Here is a 24,565-nt window from a genome sequence, read left to right as displayed (position 1 = left end):
GAAAAGCTGCTTCTTGGGAGCTGTTCAGCATTCTTGTACTGTATTTTATTTTGTGTTGTAGGGCCCAGTGATGAAAGGGCCATTTCCACTTCCTGCAGAAGGCCATTTGATGCTGAAACGAGAGCTCCCTGTCCCGGCTGTCTTCCTCGTCCATATCTGTGCAAAGCCTCTCTCTGCTCCCAATCAGGTGGGCACCATGTCCTATCGACTGTTTGCTTACGCTTGAGGAAAGTGCAGTCAGATTCAAAACAAATATTTTGCTTGCTTGTTTTTCTGAGCCCGACTTGGAACCCTGGAGTTTGGGATGCTTGGTGTGTTTCAGACAGCTCCCACAATGCTTTTGTTCTCGTAAACCACTCTATCGGCAACACAGATCTATTATTTGATCCGAGGGGGTCTTTTCCTTGCTGTGCGCCAGAGGCCTGTTCTCTTCTCCCATCCTGCTGCAGATATGCCTCCTTTAGAGTATCCGTCAAAACAGTTTGAGGCTGGCAAGGAGAAGCACCAGCTTCCCAGCCGCTCTGAAAGCCTGGCTTACGATCTAGTCCTCACCAAGGAAGTACATTTGTGCCTCAGTCACACCACGTCTGGCTGCATGTAGTGGAACACGGGGTAGAATGCCGTCTCATGAAAAAACACTCCCACAGCATGACCGGGAGAACAGGTGTGCATAATTTTCTATAAAAGAGCAGCTTCCCCTAGAGAAGGATGCCTTTTGCTGAAAAAAACCAACATGGCAATCCTCCCTCTCTCTTGGTAAAGCTCTCATCAAGAGAGGGACTGCGCTGTGCATCACGCTGCAGATTGCCTCTGGTGAAGGGGCTGCTGCAGCACTTTCTGTACCAGGATCCTTGATCTTTGGCTTCACTACAGAGAAGGAAGATCATGTTTGGCGGATTGCTGCAGATTGCCCTTTGTAGGCTGCAATACCCTGCACCTATATTAGGTGCAATCCTCTGCACCCTGCTTCTGCCCACGCTGCATTAAGTCTTTTTAAGAGCCTCCACTGGTTCCAATAGGGACTTTTTGAAAGCCTGATTGCAGTGAGGGGGGCATTTGGGGGGTGGCTGCTAAGGGGGAAGAGCTAACCTCCCTGACACAGTGACCTCTTCTTCAAAAATCACCCCTCCCCTGCTGCAATCAGGATTTCAAAAGCCTTTTGTGGGGGGCAATGAATATGTAAGTAAGAGGCTGGGGTCACACGTGTTGTCTGAAGGCAGTGCGGCTTGTTAACCATGCAATGTGGCTTATTTTTCTCGAACTAGCCACCTTGAGAACCCATGGTTTGTCGTTGGATTGTTCAGGGTGGTTAACAAGCCACACTGCATAGTTAACAAGCCACACTGCAGAAAACGTGCTGCGTTGAGACAACACGTTCAACAAACAACCCATGGTTCAACAACAACCCACACTCAACCACGGAGAGTGGGTTAGTGCGTTGTGTGAACCCTGCCAGTGTGTGTATGTGTATGTGGGTGGGCAATCACGCTGTGGGGCCACAACCCACTGAGGGCATATGACTCCAGACATGCTTGCTCAGAACCAATTTGGCTCTCAGGCTGAAAAAGGTTCCCCACCTCTGCTGTGCAGATGTACCTGGGAGTGAGCCCCCTTCAATGCAGAATTACTAACTTCTGAGTAAAAGGGCATCAGATTACCCTGTTAAAGGGCCAGTTTCCCCTTTTAAAGGAAGTTAATCTGTTTGCCCCTTTTCTTGCCTTTCTGACCCAAAATGGTGGCATTGCTAGCTTTTGATTTCCACAGCTCTGGCGCCTAAACAAAGGCTGGGTTGGAATCTGGTGGACTCCAGCAGGAACAGAGCTAATAGCTGAAGAAGCAAACAGAAAAGCTTTTGCTGATATCAGCAGTCTGTACTGGGCCGAGTCTGTGCTTGGCCTCTTGTTAGAGATACACAAGCAACCCACTGTTCCCCCTGAAAGAGCTGAGCTTTTGCAAGCATTCTGATCAAGTGCTCACAAAAGCTCAAGACACTTTGTAAGCATTTGATTCAAATGCTCCGAGGCCTTTTCCCCCTTGCAGACGATGCACATAGCATCCGTTTCCCACCGGAGATTCTTGGACTGGTGGTCCCAGACCTTGGTAGGAAAAGACACTCAGCTAGGAGCTCCTGCCGCCTTTCCCTGCCCAGAGATCTCTTGGTCAGTTCTTTCCCAAACCAGGTCAGTGGTTGGGGAGCAGATGGAGGGGGTTTGCGGGGCCAAGGCAAGTTGCGAGCAGGGCTGTACTCCCCATGATCCTGCTTGGAAGCATCTGAGCAGGGGTGCTTGCTTTTGCAAACACCCCTGTTCAAATGCTTGCAATATCCCAAGTTCTAGTGGAGGGTGAAAAGAGTTGCACAGGGCTGTGGTTAGTGCGTGTAAGAGCGGCCCTCACAGCTGCTACTTCCAGTTTGCTACATTGCTCTGCCAGCACTGTCTTAGCTGAAGAGATCCTGGAGTGGGGAGCTAAGGAGGAAGCACAAAGATGCACTCTGCAGTCTCACACACCAACAGTAACATGGACATTGGAGGAGCCATAGCTCACTAGCAGAGCACCTGCTTTGCATGCAAAAGGTCCCAGGTTTGATCCCCGACATCTCCAGGTCGGACTGAAAAATCTCCTGCCAGAAACCCCGGAAAGCCGCTGCCAGTCAGTATCGACAGCACTGGGCCAGATGGACCAATGATCTGACTCAGTATAAGGCAGCTTCAACTCTGGTGGTGTTTCAGCTCTGAACTCAACAACCTCACTCCTTACTGCACGTGCGTGACTTGCGCACTGAGTCAAAGGGACACTGCTGACCTTTGCTCAAAACATTCCAGCCACTGGCCCGGGATGCTGACTTACTGGCAAACAATCCTGGCCACTGGCCCAGAGGCCGCCATAGCTGTGCCTTGTCATTCAAAGTATAAACGCTTTGTTTTAACTGTGTTGGGGGAGAACCTCCTTACAAGATGCTTGTAGGAATCTCCTCGTACATATGCTTGCTTGCTTTTTTTGTTTTCTGTCAACAAAGAAGTGAATGCTCATCATGCTGTTTAAGATTTCTTTGACAAACCTAGAGGGCCCACCGAGATAGCCCAGTAAGTGGAAAGACTTGTCACGAAGGAAGCACCCCTCCTCCCCTTCGGGACACCGGGAATGGCACCTATTGAGGTCCTTTGAACCTCCTGGTCTCCTGAGGTGATTTTCCAGCGCTGCAGATTTCGCTTCCAGCTTTCACAGCTATTGAGCTCTTGAAGCTCATGTTCATTTCTTCTCTGTTTCTATCTGTTTTTGTCACGGGTCTGTAACTGGGGAACTGTTCTGGTCCGGTTAATTGGGAGGATCTGTTACTGTTTAGGAGACCTGTCTTGTGTTACCCACGTCGGCCATTGTCATATGATTGTGTCTGGTGACAAACCAGGTATGTCCTGGTGAGTTTGAGGTCCTGGATAGGCACCCTGCCTGCCGCCCTTCGAAAGCCCTGAGGCTAGAAGGAAAAAAACGAGGAAGTGTGTTTGGAGTCTGGATTTGGGGCAGCCGCACCTGAGACAACGGCAAGTTAGTTTTCTTGGAACACAAGGGCTGTGATTGCAGCAATTAACTCTTCTGCGTCTCTGCACGCGGCATCACCCTGATGAGCTGTATATTCCCCCCCTTTCTGTGTCTTTGGAGGTCTCTCTGGTTAATCCTATAGGATCTGTTAGTTCAAAAGCGCACTTTTGAGCTAACAGATCCCAAAGGCACCCCAGCCTATTTCATGCACATGCAGCATGAGGAACAAACATGCAAGTTTCTGGAAAAATTGAATTTTTATACCCAAGACAATGCCAGTAAACAGTTTGAATTGTAGGAACCTTTGACATGGATAAAAAAAATCCATCTCAAAGGAGTTTCAGAAAGCCGCGGCAGCAGAACACCTGACACCTAGTGGTCTGCATTTTAATTGGTTAGAGGAGGTCTCCACAGGAAAAACATTTCCAGCTAGTATCCTGAAATTCTTTTTAGTCAGAAGCTAAAAGAAAAATACAAGGAAATGCAAGCCTGAATAGCGCACCACCAATGACTGGTCTGACACCCATGTTTCGATGTTTGGCTGACCTCCCTAAGAGAAAGCCACCCCTTATCCTATGTCAGAGCTAAATGGACTTAGTGAGGAAGAAAGAGATCTCATGTTGCTCCAACCTCGACAAGCTTGGAACAGGCCCAAGCGCAAGTATAAGCACAGGTTCTGCCAAAGAGCAGTCACACAGCCCCTTTCTTTATCACTAAGGCCATTATCTGTTGAACATTCTTTTCTTTTGAGCACAACCACTCCAGGCCGAGATCTCCTATGTTGCCTAAAAATGCAAGATTTATTATACTCATGATGGAGTCGATCTTGAGGTTCCAGGAGCCAAAGACCTAGAAGCTGAAGACCTTTTCTCTAATCCCACTGCAGAGTTTTCCTCACAGTTTCCCATTCTCACACAAGAGGAAACTGCACTTCTTTCCCAAATCAATCCTGTTCGGTGGGCACAACACCCCACAGAGGTAGGACATGTACTCAGTGCAGAACCTATTTCAGTTACAGTAGATCTTTCTGAACCCTTATCCAAAGTTCCTTAGTACCCACTTAAACCTGAAGCAGAAAGAGACATCACTCCCATCACTGAGTCTCTCTTGTAATGGGGTATTTTGTCTTCTGATGCTGAAAATGTTTTTTCAACTCTTAAGCAAGCTCTAGCAGCCACCCCTGCGCTCGGTCTGCCAAACTATTCGAAACCTTTTACTCTCGTTTGCCATGAACGAGATAAATGTGCCCTTGGTGTTCTGACCCAAGAGCACAGGTCTAAACAATGCCCTGTTGCTTATTTTAGTGCCTCTCTTGATCGAGTTGCTGAAGGTTTTCCTCTGTCTTTGTACAGTTGTAGCAGCAGCTAGGTTCGTTGAGCAGTCTGAAAATCTTGTTTGTCATTCACCCCAAGGCTCCTGGTCCCTCACGCTGTGAAATCTCTCCCTCTTTGGTCTAAAACACAGTATCTTTCTAGTGCCAGGCTCACACGTTATGAGATTCTGTTACTTTCTGTGTTTCATATTTCTGTTTATTGTTTGTTCTGTTTATTCTTTAAACCCCACCACTCTTTCTCCCTCTTCCAGATGAAGGTGAACCTCATGATCGTGTTGCCTTAGTGTCTTTGTCCACTCAATGTAGACTTGATTGTTTTTTTGATACTCCAATTTCAGCCACTGCCCTGATTATCTTTGTAGATGGCTCAAGTCAGTGAGCCACAGATGAAACTTTGGTTTCTGGCTATGCTGTTGTAACTCCTTATGAGTGCCCTGAATCAGCTCCTCTCCCTCACGTTTGCTCTGGTCAAGTAGCTGAGCTCATTGCTCTTAAACTGCCCGCTACATAGCTGAAGCCAAAACTGTCAATATCTACACTAATTCCCTTTATGCTTTTGGTGTTGTTCATGATTTTGGTCAACTGTGGAGAAAACATGAGGTTTTTTACTTTTTCTGGTTCAGTTATAAAAAAAAAATGGTCTTTGTGTTGTAGCTCTCTTGGATGTTTTGTTTGGTTGCCTGCTCACCCAGCCATAATAAAATGTGAAAGCCATTCCAAAGCCTCCACTCTTGAAGCTAAAGGCAATTCACTTGCTACACTTTCTGTCCCATAGCCCGAAGCATTTTTACATGCTCTAGTGGCTGACTTCCCTTTTGTTTAGCTTTTTCTCAGTTAACTGTCCTTCAAAACTTGGCACCAAAATTGGAAAAGAAAAAATGAGTCCCTGCAGGTTGCATTTGGCATTTTCCCTCTGGCGTTCCCAAGATGGCGTAGGCCCCAGAGCATATATTCATTAACAATTCAGAAACATTGATATGCCCCCAATTTTCTTGCCTCAGCGGCCCATGTCTGTACACGTTGCTCAGCCTACCAGACCTACAACATAGGGAAAGTTGTAAAGGTTGAACAAGGTTACAGAGACCTCCCAGAAGGACCCTTCCTGCATTTGGAAATGGACTTTGTTCAGATGCCAAAGCAGGCTGGCTATGAATACATACTGGTAATTGTTTGTTTGTTTTCTAGTTAGATGAAAGCTCAGGAAATGTTGAAAGAGTAAACAGAGTATTGAAAAATAAAAGTGCAAAGCTAAGTTCAGATACAGGACTTGGATAGACCAAAGTTCTTCCAATAGCTTTAATAGCTATGACAGCCACTCCAAGCAAAAAACATGAACTAAGCCCTTATGAAATCATTGCAAGAAAACCAGTCAGGATATTCACTGCATTGCCCACTGTACCTGATTTAAAATTAGCCCAAAGTGAAATGGTCAAATATTGTCAGGCATAGATGCATGCTGTCAGTAATTTTCCTTCATGGGTTAAGAACGCACACCTGTCTGAACCAGTCAGCAAGCAGTGTCACCCACTTCAGGACAAAGACTGGGTCTACGTAAAGCAGCACCAAAGAGAATCCACTATAGAATCACAGTGGAAAGGACCATACCAGGTACTGCTTGTCTCCCACACCGCAGCCAAGCTCACAGGAATCAGCTCCTGGAGAGACTCTTCTCAATGCAAATGCACGCCCGCACCAAGGCCGGCACTAGCTGATCCAGCCCTCAAAGAGACAACCTCAAGGGACAGAGACAGTGCTCTCAGATAGAGCGATGCTGGCTGCCCAATCCAGAAGCAGATGAAATTCAAGGCCAGCTGGGGATCTCAAGGTCCAGACCTCAGGGCAGGTACTGGCAATCCTACCCCAGAAGCAGATGATAGCCAGATGCAGACAGCTAATCCCAAGACTGTCAGATCAAGCAGAGACCCCAAAGACTTAGAAGATTTGATGTTTTTGTGAATTGCTGACTAAAGGTTACACAACTGAAGGAATTTGTAATAATGCCCTAACTGAACAAGCCAAAATTAGTCCAGACAATGTGTTCCTTCATCTAGCCTTGCCATGAGCAATGCCTTTTTATTTTCCCAGGCATTTTAGCTTTCTAAATTTTTATCTTTGCTGTTTTAAATCTGTATTTTAAACTCCTGCACTGCTGCTAGATTTTATTGTGGTTGTATTGTTATATTGTGGTTTTAATGTTCTATATATTTTAAATTGTTTTGCTGTGTGTTTGGTTTTAATTTTTGTGAACCGCCCAGAGAGCTTCGGCTATTGGGCGGTATAGAAATTAAATAAATAAATAAATAAACGAGACTTCACAAGATGTACACCCAAAAGGAGGGAGACAGTTTCGCTTGTTTCTGTTTTGTTGTATTTCTGATATTGTTGAGCATATCTGGAGCATAGGCTTATTCTACTTTGCTTTAAAAAAATTCAAGGCTGACAGTTTTATAAAACATTTGCTCCTAGGTGCTCAGTACATTTGTTCAGCTTAAACACTGCAATCATGCATGGTTATTTTAGCAAAGTTGTACCTATTGTTGGTTTGTGTATCTGTTTGTTCCATGTTGCCTCCTCAGCTTCTACCAGAAACACCTTGGTGCAGTTTTCCTTTAGAGTGGCAAAAAAGTTTAAAAAAGCACTTCAACATTCTTCCAATACAGTCTCACAACCTGCAGCCTGGAAATTGTGTCTACATCAAAGTCCACCAGAAGTCTTCCCTTGAGCCTCACCAGAAAAGACCCCATCAGGTGCTGTTGACCACCCACATCGCTGTGAAGCTGTAAGGGCACCCTACCTGGATCCCCACATCCCAGTGCAAAAAGGTGTTGCCCACTGGAGAGGACACTCCCCAGAACCAGACAATTCTAGATGTGCCCAAACACAGAGTTCATCAGCCCTTTGGGTTATTTCAGACCCAAAAGGGAAGAACATCTCAGGTTGCCATCGTGGAGCTGGCTTGTTGCCTTTTTCCTGCTATTGTGTGTGATTTTCTTAGACTTTGGGCACTTAAGCCTCTTCTGAGTAACAGAATAGCCACCTCTAAGGGACCAGTAGAGAGCCAAGTGCCTGCTGCCAAGGTGAGCGTAAGCCTAGCAGTGAGCCTAGCACATGTTAGTGAAGAAAGAGTTGTCTCAGCCTCCATCACAGGCACATTCTCACGATGTGGCCCACCTGCATCCTATTCCTGCTGAGCATCTTTAGTTGTCTGAAAGCAGAGAACCCTGTCCTGAAAGTAGTGAACCAGATTCAAGTAGACTTAAAGGTGTCCAGCTGCTAGATCTGCAGCCATGTGCCAGCCCACGAAGGCATACCAATGATCCAAACCCCATTGAATCTGACTGAAAAGATTAAACCCTATTACCTGGATCCACCAGAAACAGCCACTTAGCAAAATGTGCAACGTAATAAGCATTATTGTTATTTGTATTGTTGTATTCCATGTATCATTGCCTTGATTAAACGTTGTATTCAATCTACTACTAAATCTATACATAAAGATGAACTATACCAGGCGGTCACTAAAATGCAAAGAAAGATGTAACAGAAACAGAGAAATAAAGAGATTAAACAGCTGATAACAATATACAGAGATGTGGAGCCTCATAGGCTCAAATAGAAGACTGTGAAAGTAAGCCTGACTAAGCCTTGTAAGTAGTTTGGTTCAGGCAAGGTGCCTGATGGGATTGAGAGAATGTGTATGTGTCTGACCATGAGAAGGTAATTGTAACTTGCTAATTATAAGCCAGAAATTCCTGTCCACCAAAGTAGCTCATCCCTGAAGAATGTAGCTGTGCTGATAAGGCTGTTGCTAAGTTGAATTAGCTCTTGAGTATGTGTAGTGCATATTCTTTGTTCTCCTACTAACAGTTTGTATAAATGCATCCTGTTTCTTGTATTTGGGGAGACTCCGTTTCTACTGACTCTCTACAGCTATTTTTGTGCTTTACTAAATTCCTGGCTAAATTCCACTAAATTCCACTAAACCGTTCAGGTATGACCTAAATCATATCCCTGATGAATATACAGTGGAGGTGAGGAATAGATTTAAGGGATTAGACCTGATAGACAGAGTGCCTGAGGAACTATGGACAGAGGTCCGTAACATTGTTCAGGAGGCAGCAACGACATCCGTCCCAAAGAAAAAGAAATGCAAGAAAGCCAAGTGGCTGTCTGATGAGGCTTTACAAGTAGCTCACGAAAGAAGGGAAGCGAAAAGCAAGGGAGAAAGGGGAAGATATACCCAAATGAACGCAGAGTTCCAGAGAATAGCAAGGAGAGACAAGAAGGCCTTCTTAAATGAACAATGCAAAGAAATCGAGGAAAACAACAGAATGGGAAAGACTAGAGATCTCTTCAAGAAAATTGGAGATCTCAAGGGAACGTTTTGTGCAAAGACGGGCATGATAAAGGACAAAGAAGGCAGGGACCTAACAGAAGCAGATGAGATTAAGAAGAGGTGGCAAGAATACACAGAAGAACTATACAGGAAAGATCTGAATGTCCCTGATAGCCATGATAGTGCGGTCATTGAACTTGAGCCGGACATCCTAGAGAGTGAAGTCAAGTGGGCCTTAGGAAGCATTAGTAACAACAAAGCTAGCGGAGATGACAGTATTCCAGCCGAACTATTTAAGATCCTAAAAGATGATGCTGTTAAAGTGCTGCATTCAATATGTCAACAAATCTGGAACACTCAACAGTGGCCACAAGACTGGAAAAGGTCAGTTTACATTCCAATTCCAAAGAAGGGCAACGCCAAAGAGTGTTCAAACTACCGCACAATTGCGCTCATTTCACATGCCAGCAAGGTGATGCTCAAAATCCTACAAGCTAGGCTTCAGCAGTATGCGAACCGAGAACTATTAGAAGTACAAGCTGGGTTTAGAAGAGGCAGAGGAACTAGAGATCAAATCGCCAACATTCGCTGCATCATGGAGAAAGCAAGAGAATTCCAGAAAAACGTCTATTTCTGCTTCATTGACTACGCTAAAGCCTTTGATTGTGTGGATCACAACAAACTGTGGCAAATTCTTAAAGTGATGGGAGTACCAGACCACCTTACCTGTCTCCTGAGAAACCTGTACGAGGGTCAAGAAGCAACAGTAAGAACCAGACATGGAACAACCGATTGGTTCAAAATTGGGAAAGGAGTACGACAAGGCTGCATATTGTCACCCTGCTTATTTAACTTATATGCAGAGTACATCATGAGAAATGCCGGGTTGGATGAATCAGAGGTCGGAATTAAGATTGCCGGGAGAATTATCAACAACCTCCGATATGCAGACGATACCACCCTAATGGCAGAAAGCGAAGAGGATCTCAAGAGCCTCTTGTTGAGGGTGAAAGAGGAGAGTGCAAAAGCTGGTTTGAAACTCAACATTAAAAAAACTAAGATCATGGCATCTGGCCCCATCACTTCCTGGCATATAGAAGGGGAAGAAATGGAAGCAGGGACAGATTTTACTTTCTTGGGCTCCAAGATCACCGCAGACGGTGACTGTAGCCATGAAATTCAAAGACGCTTGCTCCTGGGGAGGAAAGCTATGGCCAACCTAGACAGCATAGTAAGAAGCAGAGACATCACCTTGCCGACAAAGGTCCGTCTAATCAAAGCTATGGTTTTCCCAGTAGTAATGTATGGCTGTGAGAGCTGGACTATAAGGAAGGCTGAGCGCCGAAGAATTGATGCTTTCGAACTGTGGTGCTGGAGAAGACTCTTACGAGTCCCCTGGACTGCAAGGAGGTCAAATCAGTCCATCCTAAAGGAAATCAACCCTGAGTGCTCATTGGAAGGACAGATAATGAAGCTGAAGCTCCAATATTTTGGCCACCTAATGCGAAGAGAAAACTCCCTGGAAAAGACCCTGATGCTGGGAAAGACTGAAGGCAAAAGGAGAAGGGGACGGCAGAGGATGAGATGGCTAGATAGCATCACGGATGCAATGAATATGAACTTGAGCACGCTCCGGGAGAGAGCGCAGGACAGGAAGGCCTGGCGTGCTATGGTCTATGGGGTCACGAAGAGTCGGACACGACTGAACGACTGAACAACAACAACAACAACAACAAAATTCCTGGCTGTTTAACCTAACCTGCTTTAAAAGAATTTGATAAAAGCCAGGAAAGAAAAGCAGAAGTGCAAAAGCTAATGAGCATCACAATTTAAGGCAGGTGGCCAGAGCATCCTCTTTTGAGATGCTTGGTCAAAAGGAGGGAATTGTGGAAGAAAAACACAACAGCCATTAGCTTTCACTGGCCCTGCATATAATCAAGCAAACAAACAAGGGAAATATTCATGCCCCCAGCTTCAATGCCCCCAGAATAACCGGATAAAACCAGAACAGCCTATCACACCCGCAGCTAACACATATTGGTTTGTAACTGCCACATAGAAAAACAATCAGAAGTACCCTGCAATTCCTTCTACCTTTGTAGTGTTCTTTATCCAATCAGTGCTAGCCACAGCTGTGCCTTGTAATTCAAAGTATAAAAGCTTTGTTTTTAACTGTGCTGGGGAGAACCACTTTATAAGACGCTTGTAGGAATCTCCGCATATGTATGCTTGCAGGAGGTTTTTTCTGTCTAAATGCGCATAGGATTGCACCCTTAATATTTTTGTTGTAGCAGACTAACACAGCTGCCCTTTTGGAAATGGATCTATTTATAAGTTCTCATCAGCTAATTTATAAGTTAGCTTTAATGAAACAGCCTGAGCTAAGTCTCAGCTCGCACTTTCCGTACATGCAATATGTCATCTATGTTATTTTGTCTTGCCAGGTGAATGGCGTTCGCCTCATAAGTCTCACAAAGGGACAGGTGCTGGTAATGTGGGATGACAGCTGTGTGGGTTCAAAGTAGGTAACTCTCTAAAAGAAATGTAAACCTCCGTTTTCAATTATGTTTTATTCATTTTCAGTGTAAAACTAATTTAGTAGCCATTCTACATTTTACAAGTTGAGATCCTGTGATGAATCACAGCTGCAAGATAAACAATTGGAAAATTTCTCTCCCTACCCTCAAGACTGCTGAGCCCTGGAGCTAGCTCAATAGCTTCCTGCTCACCTATTTATTATATTATATTAATTATATTGTATTATAGGTAGTATCCAATGTCAGTCCTACATAGATTAGACCCATTGAAATGAATGAGACTTAAGTTAGTCACAACTAATTTAAGTTCATTTCATTTCAAGCCTCGTGTGGCGCAGAGTGGTAGGCGGCAGTATTGCAGCCAAAACTCTCCCCACGACCCGAGTTCGATCCCAGCGGAAGCTGGGTCCCTGGTAGTCGTCTTAGGTCGTCCCAGCCTTCCATCCTTCCGAGGTCGGTAAAATGAGTACCCACCTTGCTGTGGGAAAGGTAGTCACGACTGGGGAAGGCAATGGCAAACCACCCCGCTATAGTCTGCCGTGAAAATGCCAGCGTAAGCGGCGTCCCTCTAGGAGTCAGCAGTGACTCGGTGCTTGCCCAGGAGGAACCTTTCCTTTTTCCTTTCATTTCAATAGGTCTGCTCTATGTAAGACTAACACTGGATACTACCCTATGTTTTTTAGTCCTCTCAATAGCCAAAATCTCTGGGCAGATTACATAATAACCTCAAGCATTATATTGCAGTTAGCCCAAGCCTGAGCGGTACAGTATAGGGAAGAGATTATTTATATATCTCCCTCCTTAGGTTGTATGAGATTTGCAGGATTGGGGTTGAGAGATGTGTGCCTCCACCATTTTCACCTGCAATTCCTAGAATGTTTAGCTGTTAGGACTGGGGGTGGGAGGTGGCTTTCACAGCTAAAAGAGTTATGTAGAGGTAGAAGGGTTGTGGGAAGAACAAGATCTGTGGCAAGAAGGCCACAGCAGGCCTTGAGAGGGCTTGGTCTGCCACTGTCATCCTACTCAAAGAAGCCCTCCAGCAAAACTAGTTATTGACCAGGGGTTTAGAGTGTCTCTATAAGAATAGAAGACAGTCCTTTGTTCAGATGTACCAAAGAGTATCCTGTGCAGACATTAATTACGTTTTCAGAATGGGATATCAAGCATTCCATCCCCTGTCATGGGTAATTCTGTAGCATATAGTGTAACGTAGGCCCATTGGGCTTCATTTTGCTTTAAGACACATGTCTTTGGAACAGATAGATTCTTTTCCTGCTGACGTTGCCCTGGAAATTTCCTTCCCTTGCAGGAAAACTGCAATGCATTTGCCACCATAGTGATATATGTGTTTGGGGTTTTTCCTTGTAGGTGTCTGAAAAAATTTGAAGTGGTGTTTTCGAAGGATGGGAAAGCATACCACACGATCACTGTCAAAGACAGTATATTTACAATGTTGGTCTACAGTCCAGGTAAAGCCCAATGTCTATATTTTTAATTCTAGAACCAATACAAATTACGGTTATTTTCAGTTATCTATAGATCTCTCCAGATTTGGCATGCCTTCAGATTTGTGTTGGATGTTATTTGATCTTTTTTTTAGAAGGAAAGCATTTTCTCAGAGAGACTGAGATCTTTTTCTAACTTGTAAAAAGAAGGGGGGACAAACTCCTTAAGAAGAGTCTTTCTGCAGTCCTAAAGAGTTGTTGCTAGTTACTGATCTAAGAATTTTCCAGGGAAGGGCCCTGATTCAGAGTGACATATGTGCACACCTGAACTTTTCACCCCAGAAAAGTTCTGTTGGCTCAGGCCAACAGAACCTGCAAACTGCTTTTTAAACACCATAGCATTCTGTAAGCAGCTTGGCGATTTGAAAGTTTCAACAAGGGGAAATCAAGAAAGATTCTGCATGCACAAAACTGGCATAGCCTCTTTTATAAGCTCTTGTGCTAAATCCACAAAGTACTTTTGGAACTGGGGAAGGGGGGATTAATAAGTGTTCTGTAATGCACCTCCTGAAGGCTAATCTTTGAGGGGTGAAATGGAGGACCAAAGGCCCTCTGGAGGCTCATTTAGGACCACTTTCCATACGTTGTTGTCGTTGCTTTTTGAAGGTTCACTTTTTGAAGCAGCCCTGTGGGAATTGCAATAGAGTGAAATTCTAGATGTCTGTCTGCCACTATTTATAGATTGAATTTCCCAAATGTTTTAGTGGTAACATATTTCTCACATAACCTCAAAGGAATCATCTTTTAAAAAACAAAAACAAACAACAAATTCGTACAGAGGAAACTTTAGATCAGTTAACCTATATTTATTTCAGGAAAGAATAATCCAGGATGATAAGTTTCACAACTTGATTGGCATTGTACCTATACCTGAATGTTCGGCTGAGTAGACAGTTGAAGCATCTCCTTTATTTTTATTTCTTAAAACCTAAGTGTATATTTGCTAACATACATGTGGAAGCCTGGTGACCCCAGACTTTCTCAGTATATATCTGGGATCTACCACAGACACCTCTCTTGGTGCCCATCAGACTCCCTGCCCTTCCTAGTTTTAACTCAATTTCTTAAGATTTATTTATTAATATTAACTGGGAGGCTGGCGTGCTGCAAAGCAAAGTGCTGCCCTCCAGCACCATCTTCATTTGGGTTCAAAAGAGTAGTTTTGTGTTTTGGAGCTCAGGCCCCACCTCTGCCTTGTACTTAGGGTTTGGGGCAAGTTATTTTTCTTTTAATCTCACCATTCATGGCTAATGAGTGTTTTGTGACCGGCCATGTTCACTATGGCAGCCATTTTATGAATGAGCAAGTTGCCCAAGGCAGCCATTTTATGAGAGTGCCCATGACACTCTCTCAAAATTCCAAATGTGCCCACCAACCTAAAAAGGTTGGGGACCCTTAACATAACACATGTTGGGCTTTCTTTACAGGAACAACAGTCACAGGCTTTTACAAGGTGCGTGCTGTGGATTACTGGGACAGGACAGGCCTGTTTTCTCTGCCAGTGTACTACAATGAAGCATCCTAAGAAGGAGCAAGAAAATTTAAGCCTGCGGTTTGCAGATGAATGTCTTGTAATATGCAAGCTACAGCCCTTTAAGCAGCGATTCTCCTACCCTTTGACAAACTCCCTCTCCCCAGCCCATTTCCTTCTAAACTTTATTTTCTAAGCTCCCTCAAACCAGCCATTCCTCCCACCAATAATATGTGGAGATTCTCGCAGATAACATCTCCAAGCAATGCAATGCAAGCTCCTGCAATGCAATCACAAGGAAACATTCAAACAGAACCGTAGCTCCTGCTCAGCTCCTCTCTTTCCAGATCAGAGTGAGATAATGGCAGGGCTGGCCCTATCATTAAATAAAATGAAATGGTCACCTCAGGCAGCAGAATTTAGGTGCCATTAAAGGGTAGCATATTTGTTAATTAATTTATTACTGCCTTTTTGCTCTGAGGGTGTGGGCACAGGTGCACCATTCATATTTTCCAGCTCAGGTGTCAAAATATCATCATGGATAGGTCCTTGATGATATAATCATTCCCACAAATCCAGTGTGGATCAGTGAGGGTCCCCTCAGGAAGCATTTAGCCTACCCAAATCTTCACTGAGGAAAGGGAGGGAGGAAAGCTCCTCCTCCTTCAGGATCCATTATTTTCCTGGAGTTTTACACACACACACACACACACACACCATGCTAGGTGTTGTGTACAAATTTGGGGAGGGACTCTGCCCACAGTTTGAAAACCTGGGCCTTAAGGACAATAAACCTCCATCCTCACTGGGAGCGGAATACAGCAGGGATGGCATACAGCACAGATAAGTGTTTGTGCAAGGGGAAAATCCCCTGCAAAGTTGTTCAGCCTTACTGAGCAATGGCATTTTTGGCACAGGGATTATGTTTATCTGTAAATATTTATTCACATAATGAAAGTTTGCTGGGGAGGAATGGGAATCCAAATGTTTATTTCTCAAAATACTTAGATATGCCATGCTATAAAGTGTGTGGTTTTCTTCACATGTTATCCATGCTGAGAATATGCTGTTCGTGTTTTGTTCTCACCTTTTCCCTGATGGACTCCTGTGCCCAAGATAGCTCGCTATCGCTCTGTGGATCCTTGACTAACAAAACAGAGCAATTGAAAACGACATGTGTCATTTTATTGACAAATGTTATAGGGAGTGGTGGAAGAGTGAGTTAGGAAAGTAAGTTCAAATCTTACCTCGGCCATGAATTCACTAGGTTGCCACTCTCAAGCCAGTGATGGCCACCATGTTTTTGTAGTGGTGGTGGACTTTTTTTTTTTTTTACCCACAGTGACTCAACTTGTGGGGCACTGGAGATAAGATAGTGGCCAGAAGCCACAGCACCAGAACACAAGTGAAAGGCTGTTTTTTAAAGGTAATTTTAAAAAAATTAAGTGTGGTCCAAGGCAGGTGTCATTGGTCCCCACCCCTGTCCTGGGTGCTGATGGAGGCTCTGGTTCAAGCCTTGCAGTACTTGATAGCCTGGAGACACAAACAGAATGGAAAAAAGAAATGTGAATGGACAGGAAGAATGACATGCTGGAAAAAACAGTCTGGAGGAATGGAATACCGAGCAGCAATGAATTTTCAGAAATAGTCTTGCATTTTCTGTTGTGACTAGTTTCTTATTTATAGGAATTCAAACATTCAGCTTGGATGTGAAGTGTAATTTTTGATATCTTGCATTAATAAAGATTTTAAATAAAGACTGAGTTGCATGTCTTTACAAGAGGAAGTGATCACTGATACATAGCATGGATTCCTGGATGCTTCTTGATCAAGAGTAAACATGGGGTAGTATCTAGCACCCAGCCTCACCAGCCCCAGTCTGCACGCAGCCACAATATAACACTTCTGGGGGCAAGCCCCGATGCACACGAAATGGCTGGTTTCTGGAAGGGCACAACTTGCCCCTTCCAAAAACTAGCATTTTCACACACATCAGGCTCACCCCCGGAAGCACTATATTACGGCTGCGCATGGTAGGGGCCATGTGCAGAGCTGGGCTGGTGGGGCTGGGCGCGCTCCGACCGAGGGCCGGCTGTGCGCACACTGACCTTATTGGATACTACCCATGATGACTGTATACACAAGTTTCTAAAACGGTGACCTGTTTAAAGTGGAGCTATAATCGTGGAAGTATCCTCATTCTTGTATCATGCCATAGATCTGGATTGCTGCAAGCAGTGTGCACTAGCTTGGAGAGGAGTTAAACTGGGATGGGAGATTGAGTACAGACCCCTAAATCCTCACCTGTTTGGTCATGGAGATGCTATCTTCTCCAATGTGTCCCAATGTGCCTCAGGGTGAGTTCATGTGTGCATAGGTATCATTTGGTGACCTCATCATCATGGGGCGATTTGCATGTGTGAAAGGGCTGTCACAGATCAAGTCACTCAGGCTTTTATGTCCTCCAGCATAATTTCAAGTGCGATATTTTTAAGGGCGGGAGGCAGAGTGGAGTTCACATTCAGGCGAGAGTCATTAAGCAATTTGTGTGAATCAGTCCTCTCACAGGGCTACTCTTTAAATGCTCCCCTAGCCTCATGGGAGTCATTGTACTGAGGAGTTTCCCTGCAGCTGGGTTATATTTACATGACCCAACCCTACATGTGCAGGGGCTGGTCATGTGGGTCTTCCAGTTATCTGTATTGTGATTGTACAGATTATGTGGTCAGGAATCCATGCCGTTATATCATTTAAATGTTACCCCAGCTGCATGGAAGCCACCCATAGAAAAGCAGATCCCATGTGGATAGGCTACTGTTACAAGTAAGGATGGATAATTTGTGGCTCTCCAGATGTTTTGGCCTACCGTTCTCACATCAGCCCTAGGCAGCATAGCCAATGGTGAGGGATGATGGGATTTGTAGACCAAAAACCTCTGGAGGGCCACAAGTTGCCACCCCTGGTTTTAAAAGCCCATCACAAAACCACTATTCCACATTTTAGGAAGAAAGAGGGTAAAAGATATTTCAGTAGAGGGGTAAGAGAAGTCCACAGCAAGTTTTGTAGCCCTGCTCTTACAGATATTTTAAATTGTGTTAGAAAAAGTTGAGTACTGTGACAGCAAGTGTTGTGACTATTTTCTTTGTACTTTATAGAAACTAGAGATACATGTACCCCTTAGGAAATGTCTGATGTGCCTGGAAATATGGAAAGGGTGATTGCCTTACTTAACTGGTGCCTCTGTCCTGGGATCATCTGCAAAGTATGTCCTGCATCAAGTGGGTGGAGGGGTTAAAGTTGTGGCAAAGGAGGGATTTAGCATGACAATGGGGGAGGCTGTACTTTTTTTTAAAGGTTTTTAAAAGTGATGATTTGTGGGCCTTCCAATCACAGAGTGAAAAACTAGAGCTCAGGAAAACCTCATTGCTCAAGCAAGGCTCAACTGGAACAGGAAACCCTCTTGTACTCCTGTAGCAGCCATATCGGGGGTCAGACTAAGTAGCCTCATGTTACTGCCAAGTTATTGTTTAGCAAAACAAAAATGTGGAAATCTCCTGACTTGTCAGCAAGGCTAAGGTTAAGTCAAATTGCATATCATGTTCTCTTCTGTTCTCTGCTTATCATGGTTACCCTATAACCCATTTCTTGTATTATAAACAATGGTGCTAGGAGTAGAAATGTTGAGGACTGCAACCCCACACGGGAGGGAGAGGAGGAGCCGTTTCCTATGTGTCACAATATCTATAAAAACAATGTGCTGATGTAAATCGGGGCTTTTGGCTCTTTGGAAATGATTCCAGCCTTAAGCCCGCACGTTAAATAAAGAATCTCTTTTTCCTTCACTCCGTGGTCTCTCTGACTCTGAGTTCTGCAACACTCCATCCTCCCTGGGTAGGTGGAGCTAGTCCAGGGCCTGAATGTACTTCACTGAGAAGCTGTCGGCTACAGTTCAGTGGTTGAACACACAGTGCAGCCACACACAGGTCCAGTGGTTCCCTCCTAACAATGATTTCCTCATGGTCCAATTTGGGCGGAACAACATTACAAAGGACATGGCAGCTCCATGTAGAGTTCCCCTATTTTCTTCTGCAATGCCCAGTTCAGTTTACGCAGTTTCCTGCCGTCATTACAATGTGTGTTTCCCCATATTTGCTTCATATCATTGGCGGCTACTGGTAGGGTCAGGGAAATGAGCATCATAACATTTTCAAGACATGGGATGAGTTGAACAGAGGGGGAGGACAGAACTTGACACAGGACTGCCATTTTGGTGGCAGCCCATGTTCTTTGTAAAACACTTCTGCCTTTTGTTTTGTGGGGAAAGAAGACTACAGCCAGAAGGCTCCCGGATCTCCCGCAGAAGTACCCATCATCGAAGTTTTGCCCATGTGAACAAAGCCCAACCAAGCAATTTAAAAGATCACTTTAAAGTATTTATTGGTAAATATTACATTAATATGGTTCTTTTGAGTTCACACAAGCAATATGTTTTGCGCCCAAGTGTGATAAAATGAAACAAAAACAACAAGCCAACACTTAGATGTGTTTGAGGAAAAAGCTGTAATCCAAACTATGTCAAGATGCAGAGACTGGGCCTCTGTTCCAACTCAGGACCGGAGATGTTTTGATTTAACAGGCCCCTGCAGAGACAAGCAAAATAAGCACACATTGGTTGTTGCAACATCATAAGTGGGATGCAATTGCACTGTTATATTTCCAAGGATTATTTGTTTCCAGTTATGAGAACATAATAAACACTGCAGAAAGAGTTAATAGAGGTAAGTTCTCTTTCACAGTATTGGAACTCAGGGTCATTCCATGAAATTAACCGGCAGTAGGTTCCTAGCCAAAGGAAAGTACACCTTTAACACAGGGCATGCTTAATATATAGAATTCATTATCACAAGTGAATTCCTCTCACTTAGACAGCTTCTAAGGGTGCAATGCTATGCATGTTTAGACAGCGAAAAAGCCTACAACTCGCACCCTAAAAGGCTTAGGAGGCAGTGGACAATTTTGGAAATCCGGGGGCTAAATTCTGCCCCCGGGAGCCCACCAGGAGTTGCATCACCCACTGTGCATTGTTTTAAAGCAAAAATGCAACTTTTTCCTTGCCGCCACTGTGCACTGCCAAAATTTGATGCCAAATCAGTGGTGCAGTGGCAGCCATTTTGGGAGTGGCAGAGGCCGCAAAAAAGAAGGGCAGGGAGGATGCAGCCCATGCTGTCTACGCCTGGCTTAAACAAATCCATAGAGATAGGCTTATGAATGGCTACTAGCTATATAAACTAAATGCAGCCTCCACATTCAGAGGCAGTATATCCTTGACCGCCAAACGCTGAGGGCAAGCAACAGCAGATGGCTATCTTTTATCTTGTTCCATTTTTGGCATTCCCAAGGGCATTTGGTTGGCTGCTGTTGTATAGCAAGTGCTAGACTAGTTTGACCATTGGTCTGGCCCTGCATAAGAAGTTCTGAAAACATAAAACTCAGTTATCAGAATGGGCTGAGTGTTTAAGCCAAATATAATAATAGTAAAGTCAACCATTAGGATGCTGCTGTAGAAGTAGGGATGGGAGAGAATTTCCCTTTTGGATAAGAATTTGCCCAAATCCAGAATTTGCTTCATGAAAGACTTGAGATTTTAAAAAATCTGGGTCTGGGAGAAAAAGAAATGGACCAATTTGCCCTCCCTAGCGGTAAATCTGCCATTGTCAGCATTCACAAATAGACATGTTCTTCCCTGTCAACTTCAACACAGCACACAGTAAACAACCACAAGCTGACAGCCTAGATTAATTCATCATCTGGAAAGGAGGGTCAACGTAGACCATAACATACTATATATGTGAATTTGTGTATTAAGAACAGACTTACTATTTATTAAGTAATGTATATTTGTGCCTGTGTAAGGACCAATAATTTTGGATAATGTCTTTTAATGTTATATTTAGGGCACAGTCCTATTGACTGCGTCCTCAGTGCTAGTAAGATTCCAAACTTGCAGGCTTACAGGTATCCAGCGCGGAGTGGGAGGTGTGGCAGAGGTGATCCTCACCTCTGCTGCTCTTCCTGCCCTGCATTTCAGCCAGACAGGGTGTTTTGCCCATCTAGCTGGGCCGTCTCAGAGTGGGAAGGAAGGAGGCTGGAGAGGCCTCAGGATACCGTGTAAGCCGGCCTCTCCAGTCCCCTTCCCTCCCTGCCCGTCAGAACACACCCTTTGCCTCCTCTCTGAGGTTGCTTTTGGAACCCTGGAGAGGCAGCTGGTGCTGTTCTCTCTGGGCCAGCTGCGGGGGGGGGGGGCGGCGGGGGGCAGTGAGCGCAGATTCCTAGGTCCAAGGTCAGAGTGCTGTCTGCAACCTTGGATCCAGGAATCCAAAGTATCCTATTGCCCCCCCAGACGCTGTCTAGGGGCTCTAGGATTGCTCAGTCTTTGTACTGTATTGTAGTGTTATATGCATGTTTGCCTTTGCAAACATAGGTTTGGGGCCCTGTGGGGTGAGAGAGCGATACGAAGTGAAGAAACAGTGGGCAGGAAATAGGTTTAGTACCCCCTGCCCATGTTGTTCCTCTGCTCCCAATTGTGTCCTCCCCAAAGTGGCTTTTAAGAAAAAGAGAATAAGGGGAGGGGTCTGTTACAAGCAACAATGTGTAATCAGACCCTGAGTTCCCACTTGAAGAAGCCCTGGAGGTCCTGACACCCTGCTGCAGGATGGAGAACTTTCCATTGTGCTGCTGCACGCCACAGCGGAGGCAGTTATTCTGCACAATAAACATAGCTGAGGAGGCTTGACTATTAAAACCTCTGGCACATAGATACCTGCATAATAGTTAGACAGCTGCCTCTGAACTTCAGTGGGAACACAACTGGGGAAATTCCAAGTGTCTCTGACATCAGCTACTTCATGGGCTATACAATACTGTTAAGTACTAATTCGGCAGACATCCCTGAGGCCATGCTAACTCACACAGATTTTTTTTCCCCCTGAAGAAGCCAACTGGTAACAATATTTAACAGAGAAAAACCTATCAGTGTCCATAAAGTACTATTTGACACTGCATTCTTAAACCTAAACCTTTCCGGGTGAAAAGAACAGCCAATCCCAGCTCCCTGACCTATGCATATTTTGTAAAATACATAGTTGCAAATGTATGTTTGTCACAGTTGGGGGGGGGGGCAGGGAGGTTGAAGTGTATATTTACAGCAGGTGTATACCTTGAAAACGCAATGAGTGAAGCAAACCAGCTGAAAAATAAGCTTGCAACATCACTGGTCTAAGCTGGATAGGTCTAAGGCCTGCACTGATGTTACTTTGGAAGGAGCGTGTCTCATCTTGGGTGCTGCATCCCTATTATGCCTTCTCAGCCTGGCCAAGCACCAGAGTTGTCTGCGTCAGGCAAATCCTGGGACGCAGAGATACCCATGGAGTGCCCACTGGGCTCCCAAGAGAATTCGGAGCAGCACAAGTCCCAGCCTCCCTGCCCAGACCTTCTAACACACCATAACCGTTCAAAAGAGGGGGAAAGAAAGAAGTGGTTTTGCCAGTTAGAACACTGATAGGTTTTGCCTGAAGGCCTCACAGTCCTGGAGCTGGTGCTGCTCGCCAGTTTACGTATTTGTAAACAGATTTTTTAAGAGGGTGCAAAGCCCGCCCCAAAGATTTTCTCTCAGAGACAGAATGAGAGGCTAGTCATTCCAACACGGCCACCTCCCTTTTCACCTGACTGGAGGAGGTCAGGCCTTCCTAAGGGTCAGTCTCTTAACAGAAAAGTTAGCAGGACCACGGGAGCTGGGTGGCTCTCAGCCCATATGGGCCCAGAAGCAGGAGCAGCCGTTGAGGGCAGGCACTTAGGCAGACGACATCCTCCATACTAGAGACAAACTGCTCAGACTGAGAAGAGCAAGGTCTGAGACGAGGGCTGCACAGGGCCTGGTGGACAGGGACTGGCATTTGGCAGCACCTGACTGAATACTGTTGGCAAATACTTCAACTAAAGGCAGGCTGGTACTGCAGCCTAGATATTGGCCTCAGAATACAGGGCTCAGCCTTCCAGCCTTGCCATGGGAACATGCTGGTGGCACAGGAGGGTAGGTGTCGGAGCCTGTTTGCTGGGAGCCCTCGTTGAGATCCTCCTGGCAACTCACAGAGACCAGCAGTCAGGGATAGAACTCCTCCCTGGAACAAGTCAGTTTTCATATGGGAATCCCTCCTTTTTACGTGCCGTACACCTTTCCCACTGCCAACACCCACATGAGGCTTCTGTAGGTCAGCTGCCCTTGTGCTGCATCACCTGATACTCCTGTAGGTCAGGTACCCGCATGACTGCATCACAGAGGGCTTCCCATAAGCGTGTCTGCGGAAAGTGGCCTTGAATCTTTCCTCATTCAAGAAAGGAGCCAAAGGAAAAGGGAAAAGAAGAATTTCTACATACCTGACTGTAGCACAGGCTGGAACTGGCCAGACATGCAGATTTCTTTTTGCTTCTGGCGCACGATGCGCTGAATGGCTGGGGGAAGACCATGGGGATTGCGGGAGAAAATCAGGGAGTAGCCATCATTGCAGGATCCATCCTCTTTCAGACTGCGGCAGGCATAGGTGATGGCATAGTTATCGTAGTCTGTGTCAATCACCCAGTAGTTGTCACCTGAAATCATACCAATTGCCCAAAGTCAGGGAAAGAGTTTCAGTATCAGGGCTGGCTTTTCCCCCCACATAGGAGAAAAGCAGCATGCGCCTGTGCACAATGACACATCTAAATATCTGAGCTTGGCTGCATATGTTTGTTATCACATAAAAAGCAGCCCAGCCCTGCCTGTTCACAGTTCTGAAGGCTCCCTCTTGACAGGCAAGAAAACGGAGGAGGGGATTATCTCTCTTTTTCTGTGAGAGTCATGGCTAATCTTCCCTAATAGGAGGGGGAAGAACAGGGAAAATTAGCCACCGAGGAATGTAGCCCAGATTCACTGTGGGCTCCTCCATGAGACCAGGATCTTCTGACATTATTGGGGCGGGGGGGAGGAACCTGAGACAGGGTCCTTTTCAAGTTGTGGTGCCCAAGATTTGGAATAGCCTCTCAAGGGAGGTCCCTGTGGCCCCATCATCGAGTTCCATTCTTAATATGTGTTCATGCTGTTGCTGCCTTTTAGTATTTTAATTTTTTAGAACACTCTGCTGATTCTATTTTTTTTGTTTTCTTTTTAAGGATTGTGGCTGTGCCTTTTTATTTTTATTGTAAGCCACCTTGAATATTTTTCTAGAAAAGTGAGATGAATTTAAATAATAGATCAGAGCAGTAAAGGAAGGGCCTGTGCTGCAGTGGCTCCCACCCAGCTAAGATCATGTCAGACGCAGTAGAGGCTGGTGCTCCAATGTCAGTGGGGCAGTGCACCCAGTCCAGGTTTCAGGCAGAATCAGGCAGAACTCTAAAGGAGCTATCAAACCTTGGATACCTCCTTTAGAGTTCTGACTGGTTCTGACTGAAACGCGGAGTGGATTCACTGCCCCACTGACATCAGAGCCACCAGCCTGCCCTAGGCAGGAGGGACCTAGGGGGTATTTCCACCAGCGATTTACTCCGAGCGGGCTGCGTGTTGAGGTCGTTAGGGATAGATGACATTGTGGCCATCCAGCAGCCACCCCGGAGCTTATCAGGGAAAAGGCAGATTTCCTGAGACTGCTTAAAGTCCGATTCTTTTCCTTAAGTTGGGTTCTCTCCGGTATTGTTGTTGTATGCCCCAACCCCCGCATTTAGCTCGGGTATGCTAGCCCTGCCCAGGGGTGTGCCTTTCACCATGACCCCGGTCAAGGGGTGTTTCCTCCCATTGTGCTGAATGAGACTTGCCCT

General features: G+C 45.2%; 2 protein-coding genes across 7 annotated transcripts in view; one reads left to right on the top strand and one right to left on the bottom strand.

The window, feature by feature from the left end:
- IDUA (alpha-L-iduronidase) overlaps positions 1-16,476 on the top strand; it is a 68,948-nt gene extending 52,472 nt beyond the window's left edge. For all 3 annotated transcript variants that reach the window (XM_084834852.1, XM_084834851.1, XM_084834853.1), the window contains 4 exons: positions 62-187; positions 11,651-11,727; positions 13,112-13,212; positions 14,676-16,476. In XM_084834852.1, the coding sequence (XP_084690978.1) occupies positions 62-187; positions 11,651-11,727; positions 13,112-13,212; positions 14,676-14,773 (402 nt within the window). In that variant the 3' untranslated portion in view covers positions 14,774-16,476. The remainder of the gene's footprint in view (positions 1-61; positions 188-11,650; positions 11,728-13,111; positions 13,213-14,675) is intronic.
- A 2,656-nt stretch (positions 16,477-19,132) lies between these two features.
- Positions 19,133-24,565, bottom strand: part of LOC146352782 (purpurin) — a 28,974-nt gene continuing 23,541 nt past the window's right edge. For 2 of the 4 annotated variants that reach the window (XM_084834865.1, XM_084834864.1), the window contains exons 5-6: positions 23,153-23,365; positions 19,133-19,359 (exon numbers count right to left, since the gene is read on the bottom strand). In XM_084834865.1, coding sequence (XP_084690991.1) covers positions 19,349-19,359; positions 23,153-23,365 — 224 coding nt within the window. In that variant the 3' untranslated portion in view covers positions 19,133-19,348. The remainder of the gene's footprint in view (positions 19,360-23,152; positions 23,366-24,565) is intronic. The other 2 variants (XM_084834866.1, XM_084834867.1) reach the window with 1 other exon arrangement.

This window comes from Heloderma suspectum, chromosome 2 (assembly GCF_057233095.1).
Source record: "Heloderma suspectum isolate Gila_16-S chromosome 2, 16-S_ref, whole genome shotgun sequence".
NCBI lineage: Eukaryota > Metazoa > Chordata > Lepidosauria > Squamata > Helodermatidae > Heloderma > Heloderma suspectum.
This window is presented reverse-complemented; position numbering and strand designations above follow the sequence as displayed.